This window comes from Oncorhynchus mykiss, chromosome 15 (assembly GCF_013265735.2).
Source record: "Oncorhynchus mykiss isolate Arlee chromosome 15, USDA_OmykA_1.1, whole genome shotgun sequence".
Lineage (NCBI taxonomy): Eukaryota > Metazoa > Chordata > Actinopteri > Salmoniformes > Salmonidae > Oncorhynchus > Oncorhynchus mykiss.
In genome coordinates, this window is record NC_048579.1 from 69212068 (window position 1) to 69227820 (window position 15753).

A 15753-nucleotide genomic window follows, 5' to 3' on the forward strand; every position below is an offset into this window, starting at 1 on the left:
CCTGTTCTTCATTGATCAGTTAAGGTCACTAATTAGTAAGGAACTTCCTGATTGTCTAGGTCTTAATTGGACACATTTTGCATTTACTTTTGAGTCATTTAGCAGACGCTCTTATCCAGGGAGACTTACAGGAACAATTAGGGTTAAGTGCCTTGCTCAAGGGCACATTGACAGACTTTTCACCTAGTCGGCTCTGATTTTGTACCAGCGACATTTCGGTTAGTGTTATAACGCTCTTAACCATTAGGCAGCCTGCTTCCACAAATGGAAAGGAAATAGCAAAAACAGATGACATTCAACCCTCCAGGAGTTGAGTTTGACACCCCTAATTTTAAGGCTGTGGCTGTGCTCTCTGCAGGCACGTTTGCGGTGATCAGCCTGATGATTGGAGGAGTGGTGGTGAGGGAGGCCCCTGACTCCATGTTCACGATCCAGGCCCTGAATGGTACCGCCACCAACACCACCGTCTTCATCGACACAGAGGCCCGCGATGCCAGGAGGGTCCACGTAGCCGTAGTCCTCACCACCCTGGTGGGAGTCATACAGGTGGGTCACACTCCCCTCTTCCACCTTCAGAAAAATGTCCCCTCAAATAACCCAGCATCCTCTCTGTTGCCACTAGCTTTCCCACCACTAGTCAGTCTCTCAATAAGAGGTCAAAGTTTTCATGCCGAAGATAAGGATCATCCCGGAACCTTGGGGGTTTGTGGTTTCAACCGGTTTCTCAGCGCTCACTGTTTACTCAACCATAGTGGGATCCACAGGACCGCAACTTAGTTGACCTAATGTCAACCTACTTTATCTATGTTGACATTTATTATGCAAGTAAACCGTCATCATCCACTCTCCCCTTGTTTGTCTTTGTCTTTCTGTCTGTCTCCTTCTTTCCTTTCCCCCCAGCTGGTCCTGGGGCTGTTGCGGTTTGGCTTTGTGGCCATCTACCTCACGGAGCCCTTGGTACGCGGATTCACCACGGCCGCGGCTGTTCACGTCTTCATCTCTCAGCTGAAATACCTGCTGGGCATCCAGACCCCGCGCTTCAGTGGGCCCCTGTCCGCTCTTCACGTGAGTCACTGACGGGGCCTCTCAGAGGCCTCTGCCGCTGGATGGTGGCCCCTGCATGAGGAATGGAGTGGTTAACTTTTAAACAGTAGCAGACAGGAAAGTCATCCACATTATAGGTGTCCGTGGATGTACTCTGCTGTAATACATGGGTATTAGACCTAGTTTACAAGCCTGCGTGATTTAGTTAATGATTAATGACAAATGATTAATTCCTGATAAATATAGATTGTGAGTTTTATGCAATGCTCTCGGGGACACGGACACACTCCCAGGTCTCTCACACCCCCTCTCTCCTCCCAGAGTGTCATGGCCGTGTTCAGTGACATCACCAGCACCAACGTGACCACGTTGATTGTGGGCGGGGTCTGCATGGTGGTCCTCTACTGCGTGAAGGACCTCAACGAGCGCTTCAAGAAGAAGCTGCCTGTGCCCATCCCAGGAGAGATCATTGTGGTCATGGTCTCAACGGGGATCTCCTATGGCCTCAGTCTGTCAGAGAACTACCAAGTAGACGTGGTCAGGACAATTCCATCCGGGTAAGAGAAGGACTTTTCACACTACTGGGCCGATCCAAACCAAGCTGTACTGAACTGGCCTTCGGCCCAGCCAAACCAAACGGGTTGCTGTATGCATCCTACATGGTTACTAGAACCTGAAAGCACATTGTGAGAACCCAATATCCAAGCCAGTACGGTTCAGGTCAGCTCTATAGTGGGAAAAGGTATCGGTGGCATATTATGGTCCAAAAAGTGTTTAGTGAGTCAAAATGCACAAGTAACAGCATCAGAAGACATGTACTGTACAAACAGTTGTTACTATTCAGTCAACTTTTCAGACAATATTTGTTGTTTGTTTCCAGGCTGCTCCCACCTGCAATCCCAGACTTCTCTCTGTTGCCCAACTTGGTAACGGATTCTATCGCCATAGCGGTGGTGGGCTTCTCCATGGGAATCTCTCTGGCCAAGATCTTTGCTCTGAAACACGGCTACAGTGTGGATGGTAACCAGGTCAGTTTATCCACAGTACTGTAGCCATTATAGCCTTGGAGAGTGGCGACGTCAAAGAACGTCATAACATTTCCCCCACTAATGGTTAAGGTTAGGCATGGGGTGAGGGAAGCTGATCCTAGATCTGTACATATGGGATACTTTACCCCAGAGTCTAACCCGTTGGCTCTGTGTTGCCCTGTAGGAGCTGATCCTAGATCTGTACCTGTGGGATACTTTACCCCAGAGTCTAACCCGTTGGCTCTGTGTTGCCCTGTAGGAGCTGATCCTAGATCTGTACCAGTGGGATACTTTACCCCAGAGTCTAACCCGTTGGCTCTGTGTTGCCCTGTAGGAGCTGATCCTAGATCTGTACCTGTGGGATACTTTACCCCAGAGTCTAACCCGTTGGCTCTGTGTTGCCCTGTAGGAGCTGATTGCCCTGGGCCTGTGTAACTTTGTCAGCTCTTTCTTCCACACCTTCGCCATCACCTGTTCCATGTCCCGCAGTCTGGTGCAGGAGAGCACCGGGGGCAATACGCAGGTAACACACACACACACACATACATAGATGCATAGTGACTTTAATATCTACCTACATGTAATATTACCTCGACTAACTGGTGCCCCCGCACATTGACTCTGTTCCGTTACCCCTGTATACAGCCTCGCTATTGTTATTTTACTACTGCTCTTTAATTGTTACTTTTAAGGGCTTGTAAATAAGCATTTCTCTGTAATACCTGTTGTATTCGGTGCATGTGACAAATACGATTTGATACAGTGACACACACACACCCATCCTGTTTGCTGGGCCCACACTGAGTGTATGGCCATTAACATGACACAGTTGTCCTTTCATTACATGTGTCACCTCATAACGGGAGCTAAATTGGCGCCGTGAAGCCATAAAGATTAGATCAACCACAGACGCTTCTGTGCAGACTCCAGGAAGGCTAAATGATAGGTGTGTTAACGTACCTTATCTGTGTGTGTCTTTGCAGATTGCGGGTCTGTTGGCGTCCATGGTGGTGTTGTTGGTGGTGGTGGCCATTGGTTTTGTCTTCCAGCCTCTGCCACAGGTGGGTGTAACAGTTACCGACCAACAGCACCTACAGCGGGTGTTCTATGAGACGGCGAAGGGAGAATGAGGAAGGGAAACAGTCCTGTCAGAGGCACCAGCTTTATTTAATATATCCCTTGCAAAATGTCAACCAATTAAAAAGTTGCATTAATGTTGGAATTTGAGTCGTTATTACAGTAGCCTAAATAAATATCTGCATTGAAATGTCCAATCCTATTGGAATGGTAATGCACCCCGACTCACCCCTGACCCCCCTGTCATTTCAGACCGCGCTGGCTGCCATCATCATGGTTAACCTGCTGGGGATGTTTAAACAATTCAGGGACATCCCTGCCCTGTGGAGGACCAGCAAGATCGAGTTGGTGAGTCTGGACCGCAACACAACTCCTTCTGATTACATCTAACCCAGGGTCATTTCAGGAAGTACACTGAAATTGAATTATCTTAAACGCTTTTCAATGTAAACTTAGAATTTGGTTAACTTTCTGAATTGACTAAAATGTAAGCAATTTAAATGATCTGACCGCATCATGACCACATCGCACCAGAAAACCCAATCGGACAGATTCCTTCAGTACATGTCATGCTATGGTAGCCTTGTCCCAGATCAGTTTGCTATGGAAGCCTGGTCCCAGATCAGTTTGCTATGGAAGCCTTGTCCCAGATCAGTTTGCTATGGAAGCCTTGTCCCAGACCAGTTTGCTATGGAAGCCTGGTCCCAGATCAGTTTGCTATGGAAGCCTGGTCCCAGATCAGTTTGCTATGGAAGCCTGTTCCCAGATCAGTTTGCTATGGAAGCCTGTTCCCAGATCAGTTTGCTATGGAAGCCTGTTCCCAGATCAGTTTGCTATGGAAGCCTGTTCCCAGATCAGTTTGCTATGGAAGCCTGTTCCCAGATCAGTTTGCTATGGAAGCCTGGTCCCAGATCAGTTTGCTATGGAAGCCTGGTCCCAGATCAGTTTGCTATGGAAGCCTGGTCCCAGATCAGTTTGCTATGGAAGCCTGGTCCCAGATCAGTTTGCTATGGAAGCCTGGTCCCAGATCAGTTTGCTATGGAAGCTTGGTCCCAGATCAGTTTGCTATGGAAGCCTGGTCCCAGATCAGTTCGCGCTATCTTACCGAATGATCATACGGTCATTGCATGACAGTGACTGTAAGAGTTGGATACACAGCACAAAGAGACCTGGGACGAAGCCTATCTGTAACCATTGTTGCTTTGGTCTGTATTGTCTTCTAGGCTATCTGGCTGGTAGCCTTTGTGGCCTCTGTGCTGTTGGGCCTTGATCTTGGACTTCTGGTGGCCTTAGGATTTGCCATCCTGAGTGTCATCTACAGAACACAGAGGTACTAAACCATCCTACTACTTCTGAAATATATTCAAGTGTAGTATTTAATATCCCCTTCACGATCACTGGTAACCATTTCATATCACCAGCTTGATTTGGAAAAAAGCTAGATTTTTGGGTTGAGTCATTTCAGTTTTTATCTGTTCAATGGAAATGTATGAAATAACTGTGCTAAAACGTTTCAATATCTCTCGACCCCTTCTTCTCCACAGCCCAAAGAGTGTGATCCTGGGACAGGTCCTGGACACAGGCCTGTACTGTGACGTGGATGAATATGAAAAAGTAATAATGCTCATTATCACAAAATGACACAACTCTCTATATGGTCTTACAGTTGCAGGCACTAAAAAGCTAGGTCTCATTAAAGTATTGAACAAGTTTGTCACAAAGAAATTGTAATGGTGGACAAGGTTTTTCTAAATGAACTTGTTAGTGCCTGTAACTGGCCTGTAACTACCCTGGGATAGAATGAGAATGTACATGATGTTGGATGAGCAGTGAGACCTGTGATTCTGCCTCTCTGTTCCAGGCAGCTGAATGCACAGGGATTAAGATTTTCCACTCAAACTCTTCAATCTACTTTGCAAACAGTGACCTTTATTTGAACGCCCTCAAAGAGAAGGTAATCTCAGCTGCCGTGTGTGTTTCTGTGTGTGGAATATGGAAGGTAATCTCAGCTGCCGTGTGTGTTTCTGTGTGTGGAATATGGAAGGTAATCTCAGCTGCCGTGTGTGTTTCTGTGTGTGGAATATGGAAGGTAATCTCAGCCGCCGTGTGTGTTTCTGTGTGTGGAATATGGAAGGTAATCTCAGCTGCCGTGTGTGTTTCTGTGTGTGGAATATGGAAGGTAATCTCAGCCGCCGTGTGTGTTTCTGTGTGTGGAATATGGAAGGTAATCTCAGCTGCCGTGTGTGTTTCTGTGTGTGGAATATGGAAGGTAATCTCAGCTGCCGTGTGTGTTTCTGTGTGTGGAATATGGAAGGTAATCTCAGCCGCCGTGTGTGTTTCTGTGTGTGGAATATGGAAGGTAATCTCAGCTGCCGTGTGTGTTTCTGTGTGTGGAATATGGAAGGTAATCTCAGCTGCCGTGTGTGTTTCTGTGTGTGGAATATGGAAGGTAATCTCAGCTGCCGTGTGTGTTTCTGTGTGTGGAATATGGAAGGTAATCTCAGCTGCCGTGTGTGTTTCTGTGTGTGGAATATGGAAGGTAATCTCAGCTGCCGTGTGTGTTTCTGTGTGTGGAATATGGAAGGTAATCTCAGCTGCCGTGTGTGTTTCTGTGTGTGGAATATGGAAGGTAATCTCAGCCGCCGTGTGTGTTTCTGTGTGTGGAATATGGAAGGTAATCTCAGCTGCCGTGTGTGTTTCTGTGTGTGGAATATGGAAGGTAATCTCAGCCGCCGTGTGTGTTTCTGTGTGTGGAATATGGAAGGTAATCTCAGCTGCCGTGTGTGTTTCTGTGTGTGGAATATGGAAGGTAATCTCAGCTGCCGTGTGTGTTTCTGTGTGTGGAATATGGAAGGTAATCTCAGCTGCCGTGTGTGTTTCTGTGTGTGGAATATGGAAGGTAATCTCCGCTGCCGTGTGTGTTTCTGTGTGTGGAATATGGAAGGTAATCTCAGCTGCCGTGTGTGTTTCTGTGTGTGGAATATGGAAGGTAATCTCAGCTGCCGTGTGTGTTTCTGTGTGTGGAATATGGAAGGTAATCTCAGCTGCCGTGTGTGTTTCTGTGTGTGGAATATGGAAGGTAATCTCAGCTGCCGTGTGTGTTTCTGTGTGTGGAATATGGAAGGTAATCTCAGCTGCCGTGTGTGTTTCTGTGTGTGGAATATGGAAGGTAATCTCAGCCGCCGTGTGTGTTTCTGTGTGTGGAATATGGAAGGTAATCTCAGCCGCCGTGTGTGTTTCTGTGTGTGGAATATGGAAGGTAATCTCAGCTGCCGTGTGTGTTTCTGTGTGTGGAATATGGAAGGTAATCTCAGCCACCGTGTGTGTTTCTGTGTGTGGAATATGGAAGGTAATCTCAGCTGCCGTGTGTGTTTCTGTGTGTGGAATATGGAAGGTAATCTCAGCTGCCGTGTGTGTTTCTGTGTGTGGAATATGCAGAGTTGCATTAGTTTTCATTTTTGTCCGACTATGTTACGGGTCAAGCACTTTAGGCCTAGCAAACTAGTACATCTCTCCTGTAGACTGTAGCTACACTACAGTTCAGTGAGGGATCCTTGCATTGGGGAAAAAACAGCTTGACCCATCCTATCTCGTCATATTTAAACATGTGTACAGACAGGAGTGGACCCCGTACATCTCCAGGCTATACAGAAAGCCCGAAAAAGAAAACTGAAGAAGGAGAGCGCAGAGAGGGAGAGCCAAAACCACAAGTCACCACAAAAAATGAGTGCTGTCGTCAAACTGGTGAGCCCATTTAATATGGTATTTCTGCTCCGTCACTCACAATATCACTATTTGGTTTACTTCCCCTGCTTCTTGTTGAAACACGCCACATATTGACACTGTAACCAGAACACCAGACAGACGGGCAGAATTGAAGGCCTTCACGTAGTCATTTTCTAAGAGGCTTTTTGCTGTTAGCCTTGTTGTGGTTGGTTTGAAGCCAAAAGAGGTGTGATTGCCTGGTACAATTTTGGTCTTGTGTGATTGGCAGACACGATATTGGTTTCCTTCATTCTCCTATATGATTGGCTGATACAATTTCGGCCGTCTTGTGATTGGGCCAGGATGTGGAGCTGGGCGTCACTCACGAAGTGGTGGCAGGGGGCGGCTCCCAGAACCACTTGGAGGGGCAGGGGAACGGGCAGGTGGCCGAGACCCACACAGAGTCAGACTCTGAGGAGACCCGGTTCCTAGAGCCCCTCTGTCCTGTCCACACCCTCATTCTGGACTGGACCCCCGTCAACTTCATCGATTCTGTGGGAGCCAAAGCAATCAAGTTGGTAAGGGACCTTATCTCGACTCGCAGAGCACTGGGGTCTGTTCAGAAGTGTAACATTACAGAACAGATATGCCTTTCTGTCATGCAGAATTAGGTGTAATGTCAGCTTTGTTCATGACATTTCTATCGTAATGTTGGGCCCTTCTGAACAGGACTCTGGTGTTACTTCTGATTGCCTCTTAAGTTTCCAACTTCCTCATTTCATGGTGTTCTCATGAGTTTTCCTCTCTGCAGGTGATCAAGGAGTATGCAGCTGTGGATGTGTGTGTCTTCATCGCTGGCTGCAGCAGTGAGTTATAACATACTGGTCTAGATTACTATTACAAAACCTGAGGGTAACTGAACTAGAGGTTGTTTAAGACACTAGCCTTAGCAACAATAACACTAGTCATTCAGATATAGGCCTACCTACCAAGCTGTGTGTTGTTTCCTAACAGGAACTCTGCTGGCTGAACTCCGCACCCTGCAGTTTTTCACCGGGGTCGCGACCCCAGAAATGGTCTTCCCCACCGTCCATGACGCTGTATTGCACAGTCGGCGCCGGACTGCCCCGCCCACCATCCCTGCCATCCAATGACATTGTCTGACGGGGGACATCAAGGGGGGGGGGGACACAGGGCCACATGCACCTAAGGCTGCTCTAAAGCCACGTTCACATTGGCAGTTTGAAGTGACTCAAACCTTTTATTATATATACACTGCTCAAAAAAATAAAGGGAACACTTAAACAACACAATGTAACTCCAAGTCAATCACACTTCTGTGAAATCAAACTGTCCACTTAAGAAGCAACACTGATTGACAATGCATTGCACATGCTGTTGTGCAAATGGAATAGACAACAGGTGGAAATTATAGGCAATTAGCAAGACACCCCCCAATAAAGGAGTGGTTTTGCAGGTGGTAACCACAGACCACTTCTCAGTTCCTATGCTTCCTGGCTGATGTTTTGGTCACTTTTGAATGCTGGCGGTGCTTTCACTCTAGTGGTAGCATGAGACGGAGTCTACAACCCACACAAGTGGCTCAGGTAGTGCAGCTCATCCAGGATGGCACATCAATGCGAGCTGTGGCAAGAAGGTTTGCTGTGTCTGTCAGCGTAGTCTCCAGGAGACAGGCCAGTACATCAGGAGACGTGGAGGAGGCCGTAGGAGGGCAACAACCCAGCAGCAGGACCGCTACCTCCGCCTTTGTGCAAGGAGGAGCAGGAGGAGCACTGCCAAATGCAGCAGGCGACAAATGTGCATGTGTCTGCTCAAACGGTCAGAAACAGACTCCATGAGGGTGGTATGAGGGCCCGACATCCACGGGTGGGGGTTGTGCTTACAGCCCAACACCGTGCAGGACGTTTGGCATTTGCCAGAGAACCCCAAGATCGGCAAATTCGCCACTGGCGCCCTGTGCTCTTCACAGATGAAAGCAGGTTCACACTGAGCACATGTGACAGACGTGACAGTCTGGAGACGCCGTGGAGAACGTTCTGCTGCCTGCAACATCCTCCAGCATGACCGGTTTGGCGGTGGGTCAGTCATGGTGTGGGGTGGCATTTCTCTGGGGGGCCGCACAGCCCTCCATGTGCTCGCCAGAGGTAGCCTGACTGCCATTAGGTACCGAGATGAGATCCTCAGACCCCTTGTGAGACCATATGCTGGTGCGGTTGGCCGTGGGTTCCTCCTAATGCAAGACAATGCTAGACCTCATGTGGCTGGAGTGTGTCAGCAGTTCCTGCAAGAGGAAGGCATTGATGCTGTGGACTGGCCCGCCCGTTCCCCAGACCTGAATCCAATTGAGCACATCTGGGACATCATGTCTCGCTCCATCCACCAACAACGTTGCACCACAGACTGTCCAGGAGTTGGCGGATGCTTTAGTCCAGGTCTGGGAGGAGATCCCTCAGGAGACCATCCGCCACCTCATCAGGAGCATGCCCAGGCGTTGTAGGAAGGTCATACAGGCACGTGGAGGCCACACACACTACTGAGCCTCATTTTGACTTGTTTTAAGGACATTACATCAAAGTTGGATCAGCCTGTAGTGTGGCTTTCCACTTTAATTTTGAGTGTGACTCCAAATCCAGACATCCATGGGTTGATCAATTTGATTTCCATTGATCATTTTGGTGTGATTTTGTTGTCAGCACATTCAACTATGTAAAGAAAAAAGTATTTAATAAGAATATTTCATTCATTCTGATCTAGGATGTGTTATTTTAGTGTTCCCGTTTATTTTTTTGAGCAGTGTGTATATACATATAAATCAAATATGTTCCTTTTTTCCTGCAGTCTGAACAGGAAATGGATTAGGATATTTCTAGCCACATTTCAAACCACCTTCGTAGCCCTCAAGGTGTTTTTAGACTGTTATTTGGCATCTCTTGTTGCTTGCTAGCTACTCTGACAAGAACGTGGTAGCTAACTAGCTTGTTAATTGTTTTAAATTATTTTGAACATTCAAAGCAACTGGGAAACTTCCATGGCAGGAGTCGTCACCTTAGCCTGCTACATAACTTCTGAGTGCTAGGAAGCACAAACACCTACACCGCGCACACACCCGTCGTTACTATGACAACTAGCATAGCCATGTCAGCAAATGATTGCTGTCTGAACACAAACTAATCTGATTTGGTAACTTGATGTTTGGACAGTCAGTATTCCAAAATGAATTTAAAAAACTGATTTGAGCATTAAGGCCTGCAGTGTGAACAAGGCTTAGGTGACCCGGGGGAGTTCGAGCTGGAGACCTCCAACCAGCAGCACCGGAGACAGTCTGAACGCCCATCTCCAAGTGGAACTTTTTGTTTTAAGCAGAGATAAATATATTTAATAAAGATGGGTTTTGTTTTATTGCTAACATTCCTACGGGCAGCAGCGTGCAGGACTCTTGGCGTTTTATGCTAAGAGCAAGTCATTTATCAATTTACTGCGTCTTTGAAATGGTTTCAAACACTTGTGTTCTTCACAGCATTGTCTCAAAGTAGAAGAGAAATAGCAACACTCAGGTTTTTAGGTCACGTTGAGTGCCGAGGGTCTTTTCAGAGCATCCCCATTAGTGGTTACATTTGAGATCCAGGAGAGCAACAATGAATAGGCCCACCACTGTAGCTCTGACATGTTGAATAGATGGTAAAAGTAACATGTTTTTCTCAAAGATTGGCCTCTTGTTACCCCTTTCCTGCTGAATATCTAAGAAATGCATCATTGTACAATTAGTGTGCAAATCTACAAACTAATCAGGTAGGCCACTTCACAGCTGTTACTCATACTATTCTTTTCAAATAATGTTTTGTCAAGTGTCTTTCAATCAGTGATATGCAGTTGAATGTACTATATGAATAACCAGTCACTACAGCAGCTGAACACTGCGTTTGGTCCAATTCAAGTCACTCATCTAGTGCTGTATGTTGTGTTGGTACAAAGCTATGAATTTGTACATTTGAAGTTATCAATATTTTTGTGATAATATATGGATGGTTTAAATGTACTGTACATATCTTACAGCTTGACTTTTACATCAATAAACAATGCAGTTTTATAGTACAGGTCAATGTGTAATTGAATGAAAACTAGAAAATGTCCAAACTGGAATAAACTTTAATTGTGTAGGCAATGTTTAATGACAGAAAATGAGCATTGACTCTCCTCCCCAGCCTCTTGGGAAACAACCCCAGATGCAGACGGCGCTGTTTAGTTGTAGGTCATGTATCTTGGGGTGGCGCTGAACTTGGCGTAGGACTTGATGACCTTGTTGACCGCCTCCAGGAAGTCCTTCTCAGTGGCGATCTTCCGGCGGGCGCGGATGGCGAACATACCCGCCTCCGTGCACACGCTGCGAATCTCGGCACCTGATAGGACAAAACAAACGGTGTGATTGTTTCAGATTGACTACCTTGCATCCCAAATATGTCTTAACAGGGTGTGGGCTACATGGTTGGAGCCAGTCATTGGGCTGCAGTAGAGAGTGCAGGGTAGAGAATTCCAACACAGCCTTTATACATGTCAGTTACTAAAAATAGTGGTGCCCCCTTGTGTCGCATCACCGGAACAACACGGTGTTGGGTCATCTTACCTGTGCTGTTGGGACAGAGACGAGCCAGCAGCTCGAAGCGGATGTCTCTCTCCACGCTCATGGAGCGGGCATGGATCTTGAAGATGTGAGTACGACCCTGAAACAACACCTCATTCTTTACCACACTGCCAGGCCACTCTACATTCATATCTTCACTATTCATCCAGTAGGAATAATTGTTGGCAGCTAACTTCATTCGCTACTCATGCATTTTTTATTACCACCTAAGCTATTCCTCTGCATATTCACCAAGTCAGGAAGGAGTCAGGCTACGTTCCAAATGGCACCCTGTTCCCTAATATAGTGCACTACTTTTGACCAGCCAAATGGAACCCTCTTCCCTAATATAGCGCACTACTTTTGACCAGCCAAATGGCACCCTGTTCCCTAATATAGTGCACTACTTTAGACCAGGATCCAAAGGGAATAGGGTGCCATTAGGGACTGGAGTCAGAGGTCAGAGTTACTTCCGTTCTAATCAGACATGGTATTAACCTCCAGGTCTGGCAGGCTGAACTCAATCTTCCTGTCCAGTCGCCCGGGCCTCATGAGGGCGGGGTCCAGGGTGTCGGGCCGGTTGGTGGCCATCAGGACCTTGATGTTCCCCCTGGGGTCGAAGCCGTCCAGCTGGTTGATGAGCTCCAGCATGGTCCTCTGGACCTCATTGTCCCCACCGGCACCATCATCAAAACGGGCCCCTACAAGACAAGACACAACCCATATGGAAGTCGAGGCACAACCACAGACAGGGCTACTATTTCTGGTGACAAGATGAGCACCCTGTGCACGTCAAGCTGCCTCCTGCCCTATGGGTTGTTCTGGCTCAGACAAGGCTACTTACTACCACTTCTTGTGAAATGCATAAATGTGTTCTTTTATAGAGTTGTCTTGCATTTAAATCAGTACACAAGTTATTTTTTAAGTGCTGACCTCCAATAGCGTCAATTTCGTCGAAGAAGATGAGACATGCCTTCTTGGTTCTGGCCATCTCGAAAAGCTCCCGCACCATTCTGGCACCCTGAGGAAGAGAAACAAGTACAGAGAACAAGGTAAGCTTACACCGATTCAGGACCACATTCCTGAGTTAATTCTCCATCATCCTGAGTTCTCAAATCTATTCAAATACAACTTGATTGTGACTAGCTCTGGGTTGAAGTTTACCCTAGATACAGATCTAGGATCAGCTTCCCATCCTCCGACCCTAACCATTATTGGGGGAAATTCTAAACTGACCCAAGATCAGTGTCTAGGGGCAACTTCACCCTCCACCAATGTGACTCACCTCTCCCACGTATTTCTGGACCAGCTCTGAGCCGATGACCCTGATGAAGCAGGCATCGGTGCGGTTGGCCACGGCTCTGGCACACAGGGTTTTACCTGTACCAGGTGGGCCGAACAACAGAACCCCCTTCGGGGGCTCAATACCCAGGTTGACAAACCTCTCGGGCTGAAAGCAGAACAGACAACGAGAGGAGACATAAGCAGAGGTACAAAGGATCTAATATGTTTTAAGTGTACAAGATGTCTAATAACCCTGCCACAAATGCAGGAAATCTGAGGGCACTCGCCCATGTCTTTATTGCCTTATTGATACCTTCTCATTTAAAATGTCACAAATGTATAGTTTATACATATTTTGTGATATTCGGTAGAGTGATTATAAATGACAAATTGAGACACTTACATGGAGCAGTGGGGTCTCCACCACCTCCCTGAGCTTCTCAATCTGCTCTTTACATCCACCCACGTCACTGTAGGTCACATCAGGCTTCTCCTCCACCTAGTAGACAGGAACAGAGACAGGGAGAGACATTGCTGTTAGTTCAGGTAGCTACAATACTTTGACAAGCATCCTTATTTCAGGCCATGGTAGTAAACATTAAGCACCAAGCAGGGAGGCACTACTTGAGGTGTATTCACTAGGAACCAAACGGGGAGGGACCTACCTGAATTTGTCCAATAGAAACTCTGTTTCAAAGAATTTCCCGTTTGCAGTAAAAAGTTTCAGTAGCAAAAATGTTTTGGGCTAATGATTACACCACAGAACTTGAACAAGAAGAAACATTTATTTTTTCTGTTGCAAAAAGTTTTGCTACTGTGTGCCCTAATGAATAAAACCCCTTTCTCAAAACAGATGTTGGCCTTCATTGCACTGATCTGAAAGCGCTGACCGGGTGAAAGCCAACCTAAGGATGAGCTTCCACCATATTGTTTTCACCCGTCAAGTACTTTTCCAATCGTTGCAGATGAAGGTGAGGAAACAGATCTTGAATTGAGATCAAGCGGTTGTGTCACGTCTTACCTGCATCATAGTGACTGTGGGGTCAATCTTGGGAGGCAGAGGAATGTGGATCTGGTACTTGTTTCTGTCCACACTAAAAGATAAAACACAAGATACTTAAGTATCTAACAATAATACCTTACCTATGCAATATTGGACATCGGCACACGTGATTCCTATTGGAGTAAGATATCACCCTTCATCCTTACCCGACTCTCATACCCTCCTCTATGTCAGTGGGGGCCACCTGGTCACTCAGGTCCACCACAAACTTGGCAAACTGCTTCACATTGATGATGTACTTTGGATCTTCAGAGTCAGCATTGATGATCTTTGTGCATCTGCCACAACAAAATACAACAAGCATGTGGGTGTTTAGCTCAAACTAGAAAACAAAACCTAATAAAAAAATATCCATTGTTTTTTAAGACGGTTAAGTCTTAAATTATGTTGGTGAGATACAGTAAATTGAGAAGTGTGCCATACCTTGCCACCTGCAGTGGCTGCTCGCTCTGCAGAGTCTGTTTGTCTGCAGCCAGATCCCAAAGTGCAGGAGGAGCCAGGCCAGTGTCCGATTCCTTAATGCCTGCATTGTTAGATAGCTGAGGTTAGTGCACATACGCTACCTGTCAGACATGAAAGCAACAAATAACAGATGTTCTGCTATCACTAAGGAAAAGAAAGCCACATTCTAAATATTTTCAAGCATCGTGGGAGGGTAGATTTTTTTATTTTCACCTTTATTTAACCAGGTAGGCTAGTCGAGAACAAATTCTCATTTACAACTGTGACCTGAAAACTCAATGTAATCCCTACTCAATATACACTACATGTTTAATGAGTGATAATGCACATGGATGTTACGTATAATCACATTGCTGCCTACCGGTTAGTTCATTGATCTTCTTGAGCAGGTTTTGGATGTCATCTTCCACTTGCTTAATCTGTCTGGAGTAAGTGCTCTGGCCCTGTTCACAACCAGCAATACAAAGATGTCAGTCACAAAGAATTGCATGTTATGTAGTTGTTCTAGCAGATAATGACATTTCAAATCAGTGATAATCAACCTTTAATCAATAGGTAATTACTGGAAAATGAATTGGCCTGCCCTACACCATTAGACAACATCACAGGGGTCATTATGATTATAGTTAGGCCTACAAGATGTAAAATAGCAATCAATTAATGTACAGGTATAAACTAGCTCATACTTACATAAGTTTTCAATAAGGCAATGTCTCCTTCATCCAAAGCTGGAGGGCAAAAATACATCTCAATTTGAATTTACATAACATTCACGAAGAACCAATTCGTAGCTATTAAATATGCAAATATTATTATTATTATTATAATAGCTTGTCTTTACATCCAGGTATAATTGATAACAATTTAAAGAACCCACTGTGACTTAGGTGTCCAAAACAAAACTGGCAAATTGTTCATTAGTCAAGGCTAGCTAACATTAGCCCTGGCTAGATAACTAATGATATTAAGCCATACTGGTAAAGATCACCGTGGCTTGTTTGATTTTTATCTAGGTCATATTGTTATTAACTAGCTAGCTTTGTTAACGTATTCACATTAAATGACTTAAATTAGCCATCCTAGCTAACTGTCGTACTGACCAAGCTAGCTAATAAACAGTGGTTCTCAAAAATATAATCACATACATCTGATAGGTTTATCCTCCTCTTCTTTGGCATCTTTGATTTTCCTTTGATCGCCTCCCAAATAATCTGGCATTGCTAATGTTATTCTGTGTATAAAGTTTTACTAGAAGATTTTGTGCTTCAGCACAACAAGGATTACACAGCAGGTTTGTTACTTCCGCTGTGCACAATTAACCGGAAATGGGGGTCGGACCTTTATTTGACGACCATTGTCATAATGTTCCAAGTTTTTTATAAGTATTTTATACAACCAATATCTGTTCAAATGTATGAATATTCTTAACATATTTAAGCGACATACTTAAT

The 15753-nt window shown here is 45.7% G+C and overlaps 2 protein-coding genes across 6 annotated transcripts in view; one reads left to right on the top strand and one right to left on the bottom strand.

The window, feature by feature from the left end:
- The window catches only part of LOC110490616 (prestin), a 21226-nt gene extending 13062 nt beyond the window's left edge, over positions 1-8164 (top strand). For all 5 annotated transcript variants that reach the window (XM_036945107.1, XM_036945105.1, XM_036945106.1 and 2 more), the window contains exons 5-18: positions 359-546; positions 901-1065; positions 1366-1601; positions 1925-2072; positions 2482-2595; positions 3056-3133; positions 3402-3497; positions 4373-4479; positions 4694-4763; positions 5011-5103; positions 6765-6893; positions 7217-7432; positions 7666-7720; positions 7869-8164. In XM_036945107.1, the coding sequence (XP_036801002.1) occupies positions 359-546; positions 901-1065; positions 1366-1601; positions 1925-2072; positions 2482-2595; positions 3056-3133; positions 3402-3497; positions 4373-4479; positions 4694-4763; positions 5011-5103; positions 6765-6893; positions 7217-7432; positions 7666-7720; positions 7869-8008 (1835 nt within the window). In that variant the 3' untranslated portion in view covers positions 8009-8164. The remainder of the gene's footprint in view (positions 1-358; positions 547-900; positions 1066-1365; positions 1602-1924; positions 2073-2481; positions 2596-3055; positions 3134-3401; positions 3498-4372; positions 4480-4693; positions 4764-5010; positions 5104-6764; positions 6894-7216; positions 7433-7665; positions 7721-7868) is intronic.
- A 2839-nt stretch (positions 8165-11003) lies between these two features.
- LOC110490619 (26S proteasome regulatory subunit 7) lies at positions 11004-15637 on the bottom strand. The gene is made up of 12 exons (XM_036945111.1): positions 15448-15637; positions 14993-15030; positions 14664-14745; positions 14264-14363; positions 13987-14118; positions 13799-13871; positions 13181-13276; positions 12779-12943; positions 12427-12514; positions 11992-12194; positions 11497-11593; positions 11004-11272 (listed from the first exon to the last, which is right to left on the bottom strand). The coding sequence occupies exons 1-12, from the start codon at positions 15518-15520 to the stop codon at positions 11115-11117; spliced, it is 1305 nt and encodes a 434-aa protein (XP_036801006.1). The 5' UTR covers positions 15521-15637; the 3' UTR covers positions 11004-11114.
- Between the last annotated feature and the right edge of the window lie 116 nt (positions 15638-15753).

Excerpts from the sequence above, each read along its gene's own strand:
- LOC110490619 (XM_036945111.1), bottom strand. The coding sequence starts at position 15,520 with ATGCCAGATTATTTGGGAGGCGATCAAAGGAAAATCAAAGATGCCAAA. Across the intron at positions 13,872-13,986 it reads GAGGAGGGTATGAGAGTCGG|TGTGGACAGAAACAAGTACC; the intron begins GTAAGGATGAAG and ends TTTATCTTTTAG. Across the intron at positions 12,944-13,180 it reads TGGAGACCCCACTGCTCCAT|CCCGAGAGGTTTGTCAACCT; the intron begins GTAAGTGTCTCA and ends TTCTGCTTTCAG.